The 20,255-nt window shown below is 49.1% G+C and overlaps 2 protein-coding genes across 2 annotated transcripts in view; both read right to left on the bottom strand.

Annotated features, from left to right (window-relative positions):
* xpo4 (exportin 4) overlaps positions 1–541 on the bottom strand; it is a gene marked incomplete at its 5' end in the record, with an annotated part of 49,554 nt that extends 49,013 nt beyond the window's left edge. The window contains 2 exon segments of the mRNA XM_084459975.1: positions 452–526; positions 530–541. Of these exon segments, the coding sequence (XP_084316101.1) occupies positions 452–526; positions 530–541 (87 nt within the window).
* A 426-nt stretch (positions 542–967) lies between these two features.
* Positions 968–19,860, bottom strand: lats2 (large tumor suppressor kinase 2). The gene is made up of 8 exons (XM_084459834.1): positions 19,695–19,860; positions 15,891–16,615; positions 8,840–8,972; positions 7,213–8,654; positions 6,142–6,724; positions 5,802–5,984; positions 4,812–4,918; positions 968–4,711 (listed from the first exon to the last, which is right to left on the bottom strand). Exons 2-8 carry the CDS (start codon positions 16,242–16,244, stop codon positions 4,166–4,168), a joined length of 3,348 nt encoding a protein of 1,115 aa, XP_084315960.1. The 5' UTR covers positions 16,245–16,615; positions 19,695–19,860; the 3' UTR covers positions 968–4,165.
* Positions 19,861–20,255: the final 395 nt, after the last annotated feature.

The raw sequence follows: 20,255 nt of genomic DNA, 5'->3' as shown, positions 1-20,255 counted from the left end.
CAGCTTCCTTGTCGACAACCCAATAGTGGTGCTAAAGCGAAGAAACTAGGAATGTGGACGAACATGGATTAATCAACAGCGTGTTTTCCCAGCAACGACATGGGCAGCCATGGAAGATGCTCCGTCTAAACAGCATGTCTACACAAGTATTAACTTGGTTTTATAGCAAACCTGGCGATTGTATGGGTCAATGAAGACATTTGTGTTGATAGTAAAGTTTCTCGAAACAACGACACAGCATAAAGTGTCACACATGGGGTCTTTTTGGGGCAACGGTGATGGCTATGCTGGGTTTTTGCGGGATGGAGAAGCACTGCGCCACGCATCACTATCCCCTCTTCACACAAATAACTGTGAGGTTTTACACGAGTCGTCGTATTCCAAGTCTTTAGAGAACCAAGTTCGAACCACATACCATCAGACACAACAAAAACAACATTTTATTTCTCACCATTAAAACTTTGGCAGCGCTTTCCAGCTGTGAAATCACTTCTGGTGCACCGACCGCCGCCATCATCGTCTCTCTTCAATGACGCGCCATGCGCTGCATTGTGGGTTAAGCGGTACTGCGGGCCAATGGGTTCATGGAGCCTTTTGAGTTGTTTCAGGTCGAAGCGTTCCTTGTGTGGAGGTTATGCAATCTAAAGATAACCATAAACAAGATTTGAATGCAAGTGTCTTGTCTTTGACAAGGACGTCAGCGAATCAAATTTAAAATGTGATATCATGATTAAAAAAAATGTGTTGCCTAGTGTTATGCACTCATATTTTCATGTAAAAAAGATGCCATATTATAGACTACTTACAGCTATTGAATATGACAAACTGACTTTTAGTTATTCTACTCAATTAAACTATGCACGAGAGAGTGTGTGTATGTGAGAGTGTGTGTGTGCTGCAGTGGAAATCAAAACACTAGGCAACTGGTTAATTTAATTTATACATATATTTGACATGTAAGGACAGTGAAAGCATCTTTACAAATTCTCAGTTCATCCATAAATGTAAAAAAGAAGATGATTTGTTGTCCAAATTATGCAGTCTATAATACTGGGTACACATGGAGGTTTGAACATCAGCTCAAAGAAAATGAAAAAGAATAAAGATACAAAAAATATGTATATCTGTATAAATATATATTCAAGAGTAACAGAATTGTATTATACATTAAGGAGGACCAAAGCCATGAGAAACTCCCTAGAGTGAGAATACAAAAAGGTACACAAGTAAGAACGTCCCAACGTGAATCAGATCTAAAGGCATCAAGTCAGTCAAAGATTGTCAGTCATCACTCTCAAAACTCAGAACCAGTCCACATCCTCCAGGACACGCGTTACACACCTGCACTCACACACTCTAGAAACGTTACACACCTGCACTCACACACTATAAAACAGACTCCGTGAGCAGTTCTGTAATATAAAGCTATTTTTCACTGAATAGTCCATCTATGTGAATGTGAACTGGCATGGCAATTTAACTTGCTACGACGATGATCAAATAAATGGCAATATTGATTTTTTATTCTTCAAGTCTAACTTTTGTATTTGCAAATGCTTCAAATATTACTACATTACATTTTGTCTCAAATTTCATCTTGAAGATGATAGGCTAGATGCACGCAAATTGACATAAGGCAGAACAAAGATAAAATGGTGTTTAAGTTTTATATAAAATACCAAAAAGTTGTCCTATTTGATATAAAGAACAACATTGGCTGATTGTCGATAAGGAAAGAGATATTGGAAAAATAAAGAATTTCCTGCTTTGAGCTGTGCTCAGTGGCAGAAAGGAACAGTTTTGCATCACAAGTTTGATATCAATATAACAAAGTATGATATCAATGTCAAATTAACTTGTGGTCATCAGGATAAATTAAAATGTACCAAAACACAACTCTGTCATACTGTATGGTCTGAGAAAGCTGTTCATTCAGATTCTCACATTTTCATTAGCAACCCTGCCTTGCTCTCCTCCTCGCTGCCTTGCAACTCCTCTCCCCTGTTTCCTGCTGCCCCCCCCCCCCCCCCCGGTCAGGGCCGGCCTGCCTGGGGAGGGAGGGAGACCCCATCACCGGTCAATATTCACCACTAACACTGATCACCACATGGCGGATTCACACCCACATTCAACTAGAAGGCACACAGTTCGTCACTTTCTAAACCAAACACACTGGCAGTCAAACCCACACTTTTTTGCACAAACAAAATTAAATTTGTATAAATGAAATAATGATAATAAAGTAAATAATATTAATCACAATTATAAGCAGCATGGGGTCATGTAACTACACAGAATATATGTAACCAATATAATTTTTTTACGTAGCGTGTTTCAGTATTAAAAGGATAGTAAGTGTTTAGAAAACTATTGTATTTTCTGTATTGCACATAGTCACACTATCAGGTTTTATGGTTACTTGCGGGTATTCAGGTGTCGTCTCCTCATGTCCCATCAGAACCTCTGAGACTATAGACTGTGTTCATCCTCATGTCCCATCAGAACCTCTGAGACTATAGACTGTGTTCATCCTCATGTCCCATCAGAACCTCTGAGACTATAGACTGTGTTCATCCTGATGTCCCATCAGAACCTCTGAGACTATAGACTGTGTTCATCCTCATGTCCCATCAGAGCCTTGGAGACTATAGACTGTGTTCGCTGTAACCTCTGAGACTATAGACTGTGTTGATCCTCATGTACCATCAGAACCTCGGAGACTATAGACTGTGTTTGCTGGACTGAGGGCGGAGCAGGTCCTCCCAACACATCTGGACTGTAATACTGCTTGTGTGTTTGTAGAGCTTTCTGAAATGTTACGGTGGCTAAGATGCGAGTAGTGTCCTGTAAGTATGAAGAAGCCCTGTGGACCGGAGGGACTGGTCAGCTCACACGTAAACATGTGACTGGGCACTCGACACACATCCTCAAAACAAATCAAATCAGCTGGAGAACATGGTCATTATAATATAAAGAGACAATTCCATAGACCATTGGTCATCCATTCCCAGTTGATCTGAAAAGAAAAATCCATCTTATTTGAAGGTTAAACCCAAATAGGTTGCGTTTGAACCTAAACTGGTTGTGTGCTTTTGCGACTAAATATTTCCTGTCCCAGTCATTCTTCTTGGTTCTGAATCTCACATTTCCATTGGCTGTATTGGGATGTAAAATCATGGCCTCATCGAGGGACCACACAACACTTCTTTCACCACAAGATGGCATCAATGTTCTCTATGGGGCAAATAGTGTACTATAAAACTAGATGACTATGCAGATATTGTTATATTGTCAAATTAGACAAAATCTTTGGAAACATTAGAACAGTTCTGTAAGTAACTATAATATAACATTCTCGGAGGCTGGCTACAGGAGCGACCTCCTGTAAAGACAGGTCTCATGAGGGAACGTTTGGTAGCTTATTCCGGCACTGCTGTCAAGAGAAGTGCTGATTTGATCAGTTCCCCGTTCCCACGGCTACCAGTGAGTTCAGTCCATGTTGAAATCCCCATGTCCAAACGCCGTGCGCTCGTCCCAGTCCACGCAGCTCCAACTGTCTTAGACTGGGAGTGTTAAACAGGAAGTGTTTGGATAAGCTTCCTGCCCAAGGTGGATGTGGATGTGTTCTAGGGCTGACAGTAAGACCCAGTGTGGAAGGAATGGGAGACACAGAGCACTGGGACCATTAGCGCTGGGGCCGTTAGCGCTAGGGCAGTTAGCACTGGGGCCGTTAGCACCACCAACGGTTATGGTCTCAGGTTCAAACTCTTACGTTTTCTGACCTCAAAATACCAGAGAGCATTCAGTCTCTGAAGACCTATCTGACCTTTTGACCTTTTCTCAGATATCTGTTCAGAGAGTCCCCTACCTCGCCCAGTCATACACAGTATGCTGTTTCTTGGTCCCGGATCAGGGGTTCTTATTGTGGTCTTTCTGCTCAAGATGTAGATTCATATAGTAGAGTCTGAATTGTTAAACAGATGTCAGGTCATCCTGTTCACAGTCTCACACTCAATCGTTCTGAAACACACACACACACACATTATGCACACACACCTCAACGAGAAGACCAGTGGTAGATGGGAGGGTGCCGTAGAGTTCTGATGGGAGGAGAGAGAGGCCCATCATTTGATTGGAGGAGAGAGAGGCGAACCGTTCTGAGCTCTTACACATACACAGGCTCACAACCCTCCCCCTGCTCTTCTTCCTCCTCTTCCTCCTCCTCCTCCTCCTCTTCCTCCTCCTCCTCCTCCTCTTCCTCGGGGCCCATGCTGCTGCTGGCGGGGCCCTGGGCGTTCTCGGGGGGTTTCGGGTAGCGGAAGGGGCAGCCGTTGTCGTCGAAGAATCTGCGGAAGGTGAACTCGTAGAAGGCATGTTCGGGGTGCTTCCCGTGGGGGGAGCACAGGTTGTCCCAGGCCCGCGTGCTGTCCCCGCTGTCGCTCCAGGCCCCGGGACCCCCCTCCTCCTCCACGGGGTCGAAGTTGGACGTGTCCATGGGGTGGGCGATCTTGGGCCGGTAGGGGGCCGGCTGTGTGCGCGGGTTGCTGGAGAAGTCCATCTGGTGGAAGAAGGGGTGGGCCTTGATCTCGCCGGCGCCGTTGCCCCCCAGGCGCTCCTCAGCGGAGCAGCAGAGGCGGCCGATGATGTGGACGGCCTCCGGGCTGAGCTTGACCTGGGGGGGCACCTGCAGCGTGCTCTCCCAGTTGATCACCTGGGGGGCGGGAGACAGAGCAGGTCAGAGAGGACACAGCGGACTCCACAGATTCACATAGTGAGTGACCGGGCGGCGCAGCGTCCAGAGTCCCACCCACCTTGATCTGGGTCTCGGTGGGGCTGGAGGCCAGGAAGGGCGGCTGACCAACCAGCATCTCAAACAGGATCACTCCCACGCTCCACCAGTCACACAGCTGGGTGTAGCCTGCACACAACAGGAGCACACACAGGTTCACACACAGGGTCACACACAGGGTCACACACAGGGTCACACACACAGGCTTCACACCAAGGTTATTATAGTTAACGAAAACTAACTAAAAAACTGAAACTAGGTGTGAAAAAATATTTTAGTTAACTGAAATAAAAATAAAAACTAGGCTTTACAAAAAAACGATAACTAACTAAGACGGTATTGTGTGTTTACAAAACTAACTAGAATAAACTAAAATTGTAGAGAAAATTTCCTTAGTTTTAGTATTTTTCATTTCATACGTAAGCCTAGTCTTTTGGGTGGTTATGAAATCTATCCTCCATGTTCTTTAGCTGTGTCCCTGTGCAGGAGTAACCTGATGTGCTCCAGATGGTTTGTTTCACACAGAGTGAAACAACGTGAGCTCACAAGATCAGGATGGTCTCACGAGGCTAGCACAGAAGAAAAAAAAAACGAAAACTAATACTGAAACTAATAAAAACTAAACTAAAACTAAGCATTTTCAAAAAATAAAAACTAAACTAAACTAGCAAACCTGCTTTAAAACTAATCAAATGAAATTGAAAACAAAAAGTTAAAACTATATAAAAATAAAAACTAATGAAAAAACTATTATAACCTTGCTTCACACACAGGTTCACACACAGACTCCGCCTCTTTAGAGCAGGACTGATGTGGTGTGTGAGGCCTGAATATGAGACACCAGCATGAACACTCTCTGTTGAAGAGCACTTTGAGCTGCATTTATTTGTATGAAAGGTGCTATAAAAAAAAACATTATTATAATTAACACAAACTAAAGGTGGGTATATACCAGGGGTGCCCACTCTAGCCCATATTGATGTTCCTCCCGCCCCGCCCCTCTCTGACCCACCTTTGCGCAGCAGCACCTCGGGGGCGATGTAGTTGGGCGTGCCCACCAGGGAGTGGGCCAGGCAGCGCTGGTGCAGCCGAGTGGCACACTGCTCCAGGCTCATCAGACGCTCGCCACAGCGGCAGTTGGACACGTCATCCCAGAAGTCACTGGGCTCCATGCTGTCCTGCCGGGCGTGGCTCCCTGAGGTCCACACGGGTCAGAACACACACACACGGGTCAGAACACACACACACGGGTCAGAACACACACACACGGGTCAGAACACACACACGCACGTCACACGCCTGCGAGGCCGACCCGTTCCTTTAGGGCCCAGCAGGTGGACCCGTCCACTCACCTTTCTGGTAGTACTTGGAGTTGTGTGTCCAGCGGAAGCCGGTGCAGAGGCCGAAGTCGGTCAGCTTGATGTGTCCGTCCAGGTCGATGAGGATGTTGTCGGGCTTGATGTCTCGGTGGATGAAGCCCATCTTGTGCACGCTCTCGATGGCCAGCGTCAGCTCTGCCACGTAGAAGCGCGCCAGCGGCTCGGGGAACACGCCCAGGCGGATGAGCAGACTCATCATGTCCCCCCCGGGGATGTAGTCCATGACGAAGTACAGGCTGTCGCGGTCCTGGAACGAGTAGTAGAGGCGCACCACCCACTCGTTATCTGCCTCCGCCAGGATGTCGCGCTCCGCCTTCACGTGCGCCACCTGGTTGCGGTTGAGCACGTCCTTCTTGCGCAGCGTCTTCATGGCGTACAGAGCATTGGTGTCCACCTTGCGCGTCAGGCACACCTCGCCGAAGGCGCCAATGCCCAGTGTCTTGATCTTGACAAACATAGACTTGTCCATCTTGGCGCGGCGCAGACGGTTGTAGTTGGACTCCTTCTGGTTGAGCATCTTCCTCATCTGCTCCTGCTCGGCCTCTGATAGGCCGGCCTGGGTGGGGGGAGGGGTCAGAGAATGAGGAACAAAAAACATGTTGGTTAATCAAATGAAATCATGTTCAAATATGATCACTGATAAGCAATGTATCACAGCGGATGAGTTAACGATGTGAATCAACATAGGGACTTCACACATGACTGGTTTTACTGTTTTCTGTCTTTCTCTGAAAAATAGCTGCTTTGCACAGAAAGTCAAAGAGGCAGGACCTTCAGTCAAACACAGCCGTGACCTCAATGACCCCAGCTCTGACTCGGGCTTGATCTCAAACATTTGTCCTCAGTGTTTAACCTCTGGGACGTCTGTCCCCGTTAACCCCAACCCAATCAAAAGATGATCCTGCTGATGAGGTCCTGTCTGAGCCGAGTGGTGAACATTCAACCTGGTTTACCATCAATTACTAAAGTAAAGAGCATATTGTTGAGTTGAGTCAGATCTCTCTCCGTAGTGTGTGGGTCTGTTTTAGGACGGTGTCCTCTCACCTTGGACATCTCCTGCTCCAGCTGCAGTCTGCGGTTCCTCTTCTGCTGGTAGGTCTTCATCACGTTCTCCACGTGCTGCTCCATGTAGAACTTGAAGGCGAAGGGCGAGTAGCTCTTGATGCGCGACTCTCTCTTCTCCTCGTCGCGCCCGTTCTTACGCACCGGCACCGGCGACGTCTGGATCTGCTTCTTGTCCTTCACTGCCTTCTCTCCTTTCTTGCTCTTCTCCTTCCCCTGGCTCTCCGCTCCCCTCCCGCTGCCTGCGCTCCCGTCCGGGGCTCCGCCCATGGCCCCGCCCCCCTCCAGGGCCCCAGGCTCGCCGGCGGCCCCGGGCAGGAGCAGGGTTTTGGGGTAGGGTGGCGGCGGGAGGCGGGGCTCCTGGGCGGGCTCCAGGGCATAGGCCTCGTGGGGCTCGGTGGCGTCCTGGGTCTGAGCAGCCAGCCAGCCCGGGTGACACGGCCCCACCGCCGTCTTGGGCTCGGGACGCATCACGCGGATGCTCTTCACCGGCGGCTGGATGGGCGGCGACGTCACGGCGGTGATGGTGTTGGGCGGGCCCAGGGGCGGGTCCTGCTTGGCGGGCCGGACCGCGTTGGGGGCCGAGCGGCTGTTGAAGGAGTTGGTCCTGCTGGGCACGCGCACCTCCCCACGGAAAGGCCCCTGGGGCTGAGGCTGCCTGGAGGGAGGGGCCCCGTCCGGGACCTGGGGCCCGGCCCAGTGGTGCTCGTACAGGTCCAGGTTGAGGCTGGCCCTGGAGGGCGTGAGCAGGCCCTGGGGGAGGTCGGAGAAGTCGGGGCCGGCGGGCGAGCGGGACATCATGTGCACCTGGTGGGAGGTGGGGCTGGACTGGCGGGGGTGCGAGTGGGGGGGGAGGTACATGTTCGGGGAATAGCCTCCTCCGTTCTGACCCATGGCCCGGTGGTTGTCTGGCGCCATGGGGGGCATCTTGTTCTGGAAGGACGCGCTCCTCTGGACCCCGTAGCCCGAGGGCTCCATCATGTGTGTCCGGGCGTGGCCGTAGTCGTAGTGGGGGCCGGGCACAGGGCCCCCGGGCGGCGGGGGCTGAGGCTGGCCCGGGAGGCTGTAGCTCATCATGGCCCCGTGCTGCTCCATGCCCCCGGCGTACGCCTGCTGGGCCCCTGGGGGGTACAGCGGGCTGCCAGCGCCGCTCTGGGGGGCCAGGGCCGGCGGGTAGGCACCCATGCTGGGGGCTCGTCCCATGGGGTTGCCCATGGCCGGACCCTGCGCCGCGCCCGACGGCGCCATCATGTAATTGATGACGGGGGGAGCGGCCATGTACGGCCTTGGCATCTCCCCCTCCGGCCCGTAGGGGGCGCCCTCGTACATCGGTGCCCCCATCTGGTGGTACGGGGGCATGGCACCTTCACTCGTTCCCTCTAACGCCGGACGGTGGTCCATGGAGTTTGGCATGCCCCCTTTTCCTAGAAATAGCACACAATTAACACACTAATTCCTGTTTCGCCTTGCTAAATGTGACAAGTTCTGACAACATATAACATAAGCATCTTTGTGACAGTGTGGATATATATACACACACACACACACACACACACACACACACACACACACTCTGCATTCATATGTGTGTTAACGTGTGTGTGTTTACCTGGCGATGTCTGTTTGATGACGCGGACGATGAGCTCGTTACGGGGGTCCAGGTAGCCCATCTTACTGATGTACTCCAGCGCTGCCTCGATGTTCCTGCTTCCTGTCTGCTTCAATGCTCGCACTGCCATTTCCTGTAACACACACACACACATCCATCAGGTAGCGATGAAAGCAGTGCCCCAGTAGGCGTTGGTGCACCTGCATCCTCTCCTCTAGGGGGGTCAGGTAGCAGTCACATCCTGGGTCACAAAAACATGAGACTAAAGAACACACCATGGGACCTCTGACATACAGCACATTACACACTACACACCAGCACACACTAACACACACACACACACACTACACACCAGCACACACTAACACACACACACACACACTACACACCAGCACACACTAACACACACACACACTACACACCAGCACACACTAACACACACACTACACACCAGCACACACTAACACACACACTACACACCAGCACACACTAACACACACACACACACACTACACACCAGCACACACTAACACACACACACACACTACACACACACACTACACACCAGCACACACTAACACACACACACACACACTACACAACAGCACACACTAACACACACACACACACACACTACAGACCAGCACACACTGACACACACACACTACACACCAGCACACACTACACACCAGCACACACTAACACACACACACACACACTACACAACAGCACACACTAACACACACACACACACACTACACACACACACACTACACACCAGCACACACTAACACACACACACACACTACACACCAGCACACACTAACACACACACACACTACACACCAGCACACACTAACACACACACACACACACTACACAACAGCACACACTAACACACACACACACACTACACACCAGCACACACTAACACACACACACACACACTACACACCAGCACACGCTAACACACACACACACACACACTACACCCCAGCACACACTAACACACACACACACTACACACCAGCACACACTAACACACATACACACACTACACACCAGCACACACTAACACACACACTACACACCAGCACACACACTACACACCAGCACACACTAACACACACACACACACACACCAGCACACACTAACACATACACACACACACACTCTCACACACACATACCTGCACACACACACACACATACCTGCACGCACACACACACACACACACACACACACACACACACACACACACACACAAAGAAATATGCATTCTTTGTCACTTAAAACGTTGCCAATTTCTCGCCAACTACTCAATGTCACATCATCCAGATGTGTGCAGCTGCGGTCAAGCTCACATAACTTCTCTTGAGAATCCACCCTGTTGTGTACTACTCATCTTCCTGTTTCCTGCAGGACGTGGGTGGGTCTGTGCTATACTGCCCCCCCACCATCTCTCTGGGTACTGCGCCAATTGTGAAATACACACCAATAACTGTAGGTCTACCAAACTACAAACGGTTTGTCCTACTGCATGCTTCTAGAAAACAAGCCATGTAAACAACACCCTTTCATAATCAGTGAATGGAAGACAAACACAACAAGAAGCTATGGAGGGTGTCTGACGAAGTGACCCACACTTTCATGAGAACATCCCCCTGAATCGCATATGACCTCACTCTACAGACATCTACACCCAAACCTCCCTGAGCACTCACACTGGGCATTCACTCACACTGCAGGCATTCTCTCACACTGCCCCTGCTGGCCAAAACAAATATTGACATTTAGTCAAAGTCACTAAAGCTCAGCAAAATTGTCTCAAATGTACAAATGTTATATTTACACAGTATTTATTTATTAATTATTTTATTAATTATTTTATGATCAGTTTTATGAAAATATGATTTAAAGGTATAGAAATGTAGTCATTCCATGGGTTAGGGTCCATTCCATGGGCTATAGGGTCAAGGTTCATTCCATGGGCTATAGGGTCAAGGTTCATTCCATGGGCTATAGGGTCAAGGTTCATTCCATGGGCTATAGGGTCAAGGTTCATTTCATGGGCTATAGGGTCAAGGTTCATTCCATGCCCTGTCTACCTGGTTTATAAGAAGCCTCTCTGGATTGCCCACAGTTCCAGAGACAGACTGGACACTCGTCTGCATGGAGGAAACTGAGTCAAACACCAACGGGTCTAAAAACAGGGTCTGCGCTGCTACCGTGGCACGACTAACTCCCAGATCCAGGAAATGCCAGAGCCACAGACATTCTACACATTCTGTTTGTGTCCATATGACCAGACCCAAATATACAGCTAGACACTCACACTCACACACTCTCTCTCTCTCACACACTCTTTCCCTCTCACACACACACACACACACACACACACACACACACACACACACACACACTCACACTCCACCTCTCTCTCACTCCCCCCACTCATAATACAAACCCGTCACACTCACACACAATTCTGCAAACACATCATTCCCCACACAGGAAACAGGGTATAAACACTCTGTCTGTTTATGGTCACTCTTAGTGAAGCCTGGATGTGTGTTTTGAATTCCAGCGTCTGACTGCCCGTTGTCCCTGGTAATGTTACTGCCTCGCCTCGTATCTCTCTCCCTCTCCCCCCCCCCCCCCCCTCTTCTCTTTCTCTCTTTCTCTCCCCCTCTCTTCTCTCTCCCTCTCTTCACTCTCCCTTTCTTCACTCTCCCTCTCTTCTCTCTCCCTCTCTTCTCTCTCTCTCCCTCTACCTTTATATTTCTGTGGCCCCTCCTTCCTCCCAGTTGTTCCCTCACGTCACACAGCGCTTCTTCTGCTCATTCCCTGTTCCTTTCTCTGTCTCTCCCTCCCTCCCTCTCTCTCCCTCTCTCTCTCTCCCTCCCTCTCTCCTGTGTGAGGTCGCAGGGTGGGGTCAGTGGTGGACTGGCCTGGTGGCACGTTCCAACTCTGACCCCGGCTGTCATGGCGACAGATGTTCCCAACATTCCACAGGCCAAGAAGTAAGAATTCAAGCTATTTGGAAACCTGTAGTTTTTACGGCCACAAGCCTCTGAGCTCATCCAAAACATATAATCACACATAATCACACACCGCACACACACACACACTGCTGACTGTACTGACAGTACACAAACACAGGGACGATGCATGTTTCTCAGGCAGAGAGTAAACAGTGACACACACACACACGTACACACACCTCAATGAAGTGAACAATGACAGAAGCCCCTCCTGACTGTAATGAGCAGCATGTCAGAGAGACCCTGCTCTCAGCACACAGAAAAACACAACAGCCTGGTTTTTGATATTAGTTTTCACTCTGACCCAATTTCGAAACACATTCCGCTGTGGGACCCTGGAAATGAAATCCATGTGGAGGACCTTTACTGGGCTACGTGTGGACGGACAGAGAGGGACATCAGCAGGGCCGGAAAAACAACACATCCCCTCCTCAGCTCACTAATACATACAGGACCCATACAGGACTCTATGCTCCCTGTAGGCACAGCCAGACACACTGAAGCACACTTGAAGACAAGTATTTTGGACATACAGTATAGACATGTAATATACACACACATACTACATACACAGATACTACATACACACATAATACATACATAGTCCAAAACACAGAGACAAGCATACAGTCATATAAACACACCATATAAGTGCATACATGCACACGCGCGCACGCACGAGCCTCAGCGGCCCGTCCTGTTAACCTCATGGTTACATAAACGTTGGGCCGTGTTTGCTGCTACGTCCGTCTGAGCTGTAATATGCTGTCTGAAGCCCCGCCCCCAAGCTGGACTGAACCGGACTGATGAAGAGCTCCTCCTCTTCCTCCTCCACCAGCTACCCCCCCCCACCCAGCCCCACAGCCACTCCTTTAAGGTGACTATGTAACGCTCAACCTCGCTCTGGACTAGGGGAGAGGAGGAGAGGGGAGGAGAGAGGAGAGGAGGGGAGAGGAGAGAGGAGGGGAGAGGAGAGAGGAGAGGAGGGGAGAGAGGAGAGGACAGGAGAGATCGAAGAGGAGGGTAGAGGAGAGAGGAGGAGAGGAGAGGAGAGGAGAGGGGAGGGGAGAGGAGGTTCGGATAAGAATCAGGCTGGAGGGCGGTCTGGGGGGGGGAGAATGACAGCCAGAGTAGGGGCCACTATGTGGCGGCCATTAAGGCTGTGGAATGTTCTGGGGGAGAAAGGGCCCAGGCCCCCCAGCCCCAGTCAGGGGTCCGCGGCCTGAGGCCTGTCTGTCACACCACCAGCACAGCGCTTCAGATGGAACACACACACACACACACACACACACACACAGTGTTTGAGCAGTTCCTTCCATGAGTCTTGAGTACAGCCTCTGCATGTGACATGTTATAGTGGCCTGTAGCAAAGTCCCTGAGATGAGGGACGGTCCTCATGATGGAAGAAGGGACGTGACGTAGGACAACTCTGACAAACACAGAGAGAGAAAGATCAAAGTGAGAGATCAGAGAGAGACTAACAAACAGACCACAAACAAACAGATACACACACAGGCAGACAGACACAGAGACAGAGACAGACAGACACAGACACAGACACAGACACAGACACAGAGACAGACATGGCCAGGGTGGCGTCATGATGGGAGCTGAAGGAACTGTTCCACCCAGCTGCCATTGAAAGGGCACTTCCTGTTAGTACCTCTCCCCAGACAGGAGGCCAAACCCACACCACAGTCCAATAGGGCTCAAACACTCCTACACTCCTAACCCTAACCCTGCTCAGCAACAATACATGTCAAATTATCAGACTCTTAAGAGCACTTAACAAATAAAGCAAAATCATGTTTTTTAACTTGGTTCCTGTGACACTGGGGACAGATTTTGCTGATGGAAAATTGGCCAAAATTAGAGCACACTAAGAATTGTATGTAAAGTATGTTAAAATTATGTAAACAATGAATGCAGAAAATCACTAATATTCCAGACTTTATTTGAGGAGTTCACCCTGTATTATGTCTTGCGTTTTAGATTTATTTATTTTTTTGCGAGAGTTTGCTCTTGATTGTGAGCAGCCTGGTTGTGAGGAGCCTGGTTGTGAGCGGCCTGGTTGTGAGCGGCCTGGTTGTGAGGAGCCTGGTTGTGAGGAGCCTGGTTGTGAGCGGCCTGGTTGTGAGGAGCCTGGTTGTGAGCGGCCTGGTTGTGAGGAGCCTGGTTGTGAGGAGCCTGGTTGTGAGGAGCCTGGTTGTGAGGAGCCTGGTTGTGAGGAGCCTGGTTGTGAGCGGCCTGGTTGTGAGCGGCCTGGTTGTGAGCGGCCTGGTTGTGAGCGGCCTGGTTGTGAGCGGCCTGGTTGTGAGGAGCCTGGTTGTGAGGAGCCTGGTTGTGAGGAGCCTGGTTGAGGAGCCTGGTTGTGAGGAGCCTGGTTGTGAGGAGCCTGGTTGTGAGGAGCCTGGTTGTGAGGAGCCTGGTTATGAGCAGCCTGGGGCCCATGGAGACTAAATGATGGTTCCTTCCCAGACCAAGTCTACATCTGATACACTGGCTTCCAAAAGGACATCAGCCACACCCCACCAGAAGGTCCCAGCCACACCCCACCAGAAGGTCTCAGCCACACCCCACCAGAAGGTCTCAGCCACACCCCACCAGAAGGTCCCAGCCACACCCCACCAGAAGGTCCCAGCCACACCCCACCAGAAGGTCTCAGCCACACCCCACCAGAAGGTCCCAGCCACACCCCACCAGAAGGTCTCAGCCACACCCCACCAGAAGGTCTCAGCCACACCCCACCAGAAGGTCTTGAAGCCCAAACCATTTTTTGAGAAGAGAAAGAGCAGATGTGAGTTATGCACACAGACCAGATGAAGAGCAAAGGCCATCTGCAAGCATGCGGCAGCTTCCTGATAACCTGAATCAACTCATGTGTGTCTCTCCCTGAAGCAGGAGCTCAGACAGGCAGAGCAGGGAGGAGGGTTACTCCTAGTGTTGTGCACAGGCTTGAGTAAAGCATTCTTCACATGCCAAGTGCTGTCGCTAGCTTGTGAGGAGTCATGGAGCTGATCTTAGGTCAGTCCTTAAGTCTTCAACCACACTCAGTACTGTTTTTGTAAGGAGCCATGGAGCTGATCTCAGGTCAGCCCTAAAGTCTCTAACCACACTCAGTACTGTCTGCTAGGAGCCAGAAACCTGGGCTCAGGTCAGCTCAGGAGTTTTAACCATACAGTTACCAGCAAGAGTTGCTAGACTGACCAGTCTGTCTGATAACAAGACCAGCTCAACAGACCTCAGAGCATGTTCTAGACTGAGCAGTCTGTCTAATAACCAGACCAGCTCAACAGACCTCAGAGCTGTTCTCAAATCTGTTTGGAAAAAAATGGGTAGAAATCAGTACTGTTGAATAAATATGTTTTAGTGCAGAACTACTGTACCAACCAACCAAAATAGCTAAACTGAATAGAAACATAATGACATGATGCTTTCCAAGGTTGGAATAATTCCCCCAACGTCCACACAAGGCGTTCACCTCTCACAGCGTCCAGTCACACCAACAGATGAGATATTTAATATGAGTCTCCAGCCCTACGAGAGGACTCTCTGCTCTTCTGTGCTCTGGGCCAAAGGAAATGTTCCCTCCTCTTCCCTCTGGGTTCCACGTTCCACAGCGCCGCTCGCTTCTGGACACCAGGGAACTTACTAACTGGCCCGTTGTGAAATCCCAACCAATATTTCAAAATGTTTTCATGCACTCGGCATTATGTAAGGACTGCACTGTACCTTTGGCAGAGTAGGATCGTATTGTAATGAATATGAGAGTGTAGCCGACCGCTATTAAAACATAACTCATAGTGAGTTATGCTATAGGCATTCACAGACATTGGGCCATTACAATCCGGAGCGGTTTCACCCCTCAAAGCAAATGTATATGGCATTGCGCTCAGTACACACACACACGCACACACACACATGCACGCACACACACACACACGCACACACACACACTAAGCACAGACTTGCAAACACACACCCACACCCACTATCCAGACCTTACCTGGTCACAGCCAGCGTTGACCAGCTCCTGCAGCATCTGCCGGTTCACGTCCCCGGCGGGGTGGGCGGAGCCAGAGGAGGGGCCCGACGACTCGTTGGCGAAGGGCATCAGCGACTTGCGGATCTCGCGCAAGGCGTTCTGGTAGTTGTTGAACTTCTGCGGGGGCCGGAGCTGCTGCTGGCGGCTGGCGGCGTCCTTCCCTTTGCTCTCGGCGGAGCGGCCGCCCTCCCCCCGGGCGCCCTGCAGCGCCTGGCTCACCAGCTTGGCCGGCTGCTTCAGACCCTCCTTGATCTCCTGGAGACGCTGGCGAGTGTTGCCCACGTACGGGGCGGCGGGGAACGTCTTGGGCCTCATGGCGCCCCCCCCCTTGGTGGAGTGTGCTCTACGTGGACACACACACACACACACACACACACACACACACACACACACACACTCACTCACACACACACACACACACCCTCCTCAGCTCGCTCTTCAGCCTCTGCTCTAGGTAGATAAGGGCCTCCAGGAGGATCGGTCTTTAGAGGGAGATTGGGATCCTCTATCGCTGCTGCTCTTGGTTGTTGTTGTTTGTTTATTTGTTTGTTTCTGGGTAGCTCCTGAAGGTCATCCTACTGGTCTCCCATAGTGTACTCCTAGGGGTCTAGCTCCCCCTCAGTCCAGGACATGTGAGGGTCCATGAGGGTGCCTTTTCCCCAAACCATGATGGTGCCCCTCTGGGCCTGTGGAAAAGCACACAGACAAGGTGGTCAAAGTGTGGTCATGACATCGGGTCACAGGTCACCTGAAGAACATCAGCTTCTCTGTGTGTGAAATGCTCCCGTGTAATCTGACATCACCTCCTTACATTTTTCATCTGGAGAAATACTGTTCCACTCAGGAATACCGAGTTGCCGCATGGCTGTGAGCACAGTTATACACCAACAGTATCTTATTGATGTTATCTTATCACATTAGTACAAGTGTTGTAGAACACTGGATGACTGCGGTGTGATTATAATTGCTGTGTGGCATCTATTATAGAATGTGTGGTAACTATGGTAATAAGCACAGAAGTAGCACAAGAGCCATGGGTCTGTTGTTTTCACTAGTGCCACTAGATACCTAAGCCCAAGCATTGTATGGGCATTTTCAGTGTAAAACAATGCTTGATAAACAGAGCATCATGTCAATAGCTCTTAACAATGACTGATTCCTGAATGTTAAACTATAAAGCCTGTTGATAACCTAAATCTAAGAATACAGTGCTACCCACACATTTAGCTCACATGTCCTCATCCCAGGTGTAAATTAATTGATTAAGAGTGATTATTTCACTTAGGCTAAAATAAACATGTTGTCAGGAACAGAAGCTGTTTGATAATCAACCAGAGCGCACAGCATGTAGCCTGCTATCTGCAGCATGTAGCCTGCTATCTGCAGGATGTAGCCTGCTATCTATCTGCAGCATGTAGCCTGCTATCTATCTGCAGCATGTAGCCTGCTATCTATCTGCAGCATGTAGCCTGCTATCTGCAGCATGTAGCCTGCTATCTATCTGCAGCATGTAGCCTGCTATCTATCTGCAGCATGTAGCCTGCTATCTATCTGCAGCATGTAGCCTGCTATCTATCTGCAGCATGTAGCCTGCTATCTATCTGCAGCATGTAGCCTGCTATCTGCAGCATGTAGCCTGCTATCTGCAGCATGTAGCCTGCTATCTGCAGCATGTAGCCTGCTATCTGCAGCATGTAGCCTGCTATCTGCAGCATGCAGCCTGCTATCTGCAGCATGCTATCTATCTGCAGCATGTAGCCTGCTATCTATCTGCAGCATGTAGCCTGCTATCTATCTGCAGCATGTAGCCTGCTATCTATCTGCAACATGTAGCCTGCTATCTATCTGCAGCATGTAGCCTGCTATCTGCAGCATGTAGCCTGCTATCTATCTGCAGCATGTAGCCTGCTATCTGCAGCATGTAGCCTGCTATCTATCTGCAGCATGTAGCCTGCTATCTGGAAGAACGTGTGGCTGAGGCGATTCTGAGCCGAGCAGCTCTGCTGCCCTGGGCCTGTCTAGCTACACCAAGACACCCTCATCAATACCACGCTTTCAGAGAGCTGGGGAGCATCCAGGGGGCTGAAGAAAAAGCCCTGATGGGGCTTCAGCATGTTACAGCCTTCTTGAGAAAAACACAGCACTCACTGTTTGGACAGAACTTATGAGAAATGTTTTTCAGATGGTGGTGCCAAGCTCCACACAACAAGCATTGCCCAATCTCCAGGATCTTTCACCTCAGCTCCCATTCTTGTGATGCTTTGAGCACAGCGTCTGACCAGAAAACATTCCACTCCACAAGTAACAACAAGAATACTCATACCGTTGCATCACAAGGGAAAGCAGACCAACATAAACCATGAAAAAAAATAGACTTCGCTTAAAGATCCACCTAGAGGATATGGAGGGTTGTAAGGGTGAGGGTTCTGGATATTGGTCCCATCACACTGGCTGAGTCTCCCCAGGCCGGGTCCAGAGGCCCTGTGCCTCCCTCACTTTGGCCCCAGACTTCCTTCATCACTCAAACATGTTTGACCACCTTGGATTACGTAGGCTGCTTATCCCAAATAACACAGAGGGTTCATGTACAGTCAAATTAATGGTTCTTTCAAAAATGGCATTACAAGTGTATGGTCTTATAGAATAACATAAATGTGGCACAGCCATTTTAGGGGGTGTAGTTTACTAATCATTTACTAATCAAAGGATGCTGCTCAAGTCTTATCAATTAGGTTCTGACCAATCCCAGCTGTGATGCGAAATTACATGCCTTTAAATGTGGCTATACAGTTTGATGTCTGTCTCTGTAACAGATGAAGGAAATGTGTTTATGTGGAAATATCACCTTTGTTTTTTAAATGGAGGTAGGGCGAGGGAGAGTGAGGGGGGAGAGAGATTACTCTACCTTGCACCGCGTGCGTGGCTGCACACCTGAATGAAACACATGGCTGCTACAGCGCCAGACTGCTGATAGCAGACATGCATAGAAACGGGTTTCAATGAATAGGCTAGATTTAGGCCTATGAGCTGTATAACAATTACACCATAAGGTCCTGCAATACTTTGGGCACATAATCTTTTTTTATTAACTTAACATTTTGATTCTCTGTCAGATCAAATGCACGGGACATATATTATATTAATGATATCTAATTCGCCTATATCCATACCATTTTCTCTATTGACAGAAAATAGAAACAAATACAGTACCCCATATCCAGCGACCATTATGGAATTTCGTAATTAATCAAGCAATCTGGCTCCTGTAACATTGGGCATTTCACATTCCAGTCAGAAATATAACAGCATTTACATTTTAGTAGGCCAAAATGTATTATAGTAAATGTGCTTCTAACCTCTTTGCCTACTTTACCACCATCCCGAAAACCTAAACCAATAACACGGAAAGCTAAACTAAATAGGTTATCTGAATCGAACTAAGGGTAGCAGTCTTCTTGATGTCATTATGATCAAATCCGCACAACAATACGAGTACAGATCGTGGGGCCTTCTCCACTGGGAGTTGTGTTGAAGTTTAGCTCGGCCGATCGGAGTGAGAGGAACGCAACTCAACTCGAGCAGCTTCGACATTCCAATGTAGGGAGAATTTAACTCCCCGCTGCCTTCCTCTTGTCGCGTTGGCTGAGAAAAGGCTTTCGTTCGCTGATATTTTTGCTATGGTAGGAAGCCTACATCGTAAAAAACTTTTTTTTATCCCATTACTTAGGGAAATACTTACATCTCCAAATATAAAGATAAACTTACCATGTGATAGAAGTGGTATGAATAGCTCAGATTCGCGAGTAAATCCCATCGAATTACACGTTTTCGGAAACGTTACATCCAATCCTTTGTAATAAATCACCTTTAAGAAGGACTCACGCTTTATTTTAACGCAGGGCCTTGGTAAATATCATGAGATGAGACTCCATTTTCTCCCAACTCCAGGCAGAATTAGAATGCAGTACAAAGTTGGACACTTAGTGCATTGTTAACATTCCAGGAGTCACGTGAGGGACCAATGCACGTCAGCACCGCACATATTCTAGGCGGGGCTTCCTATTTCGCTATTTAAATAAAACGAGATTATTCTCAGTCCATAAACTTCTGCACAGCGACAGTCTTGATTTTTAACAACTATATTTTCAGGCATCAAAATAAATTCAGGCTCCAAACCATATTCTATTAAAATATGCAATAAATAAGATCCTCTTAACACTCGTTTTTCTGTCAGTCTCTCTCTCACACTTACATTTCTCTCTCACACACGCGCGCGCGCACACACACGTGTACACACACACACACACACAGTACCTTAATGGTGAT

Source organism: Borostomias antarcticus (assembly GCF_949987555.1).
Source record: "Borostomias antarcticus genome assembly, chromosome: 2".
Taxonomy (NCBI): Eukaryota; Metazoa; Chordata; class Actinopteri; order Stomiiformes; family Stomiidae; genus Borostomias; species Borostomias antarcticus.
This window is presented reverse-complemented; position numbering and strand designations above follow the sequence as displayed.

What these genes read in the sequence shown, in the direction of transcription:
- lats2 (XM_084459834.1), bottom strand. Translation starts at nt 16,244, where the DNA reads ATGAGGCCCAAGACGTTCCCCGCCGCCCCGTACGTGGGCAACACTCGC. An exon ending in CTCCAAGTACTACCAGAAAG is followed by an intron (nt 5,985 to 6,141) that starts GTGAGTGGACGG and finishes TGTGGACCTCAG; the next exon opens with GGAGCCACGCCCGGCAGGAC. An exon ending in CCACCGAGACCCAGATCAAG is followed by an intron (nt 4,712 to 4,811) that starts GTGGGTGGGACT and finishes CCCGCCCCCCAG; the next exon opens with GTGATCAACTGGGAGAGCAC.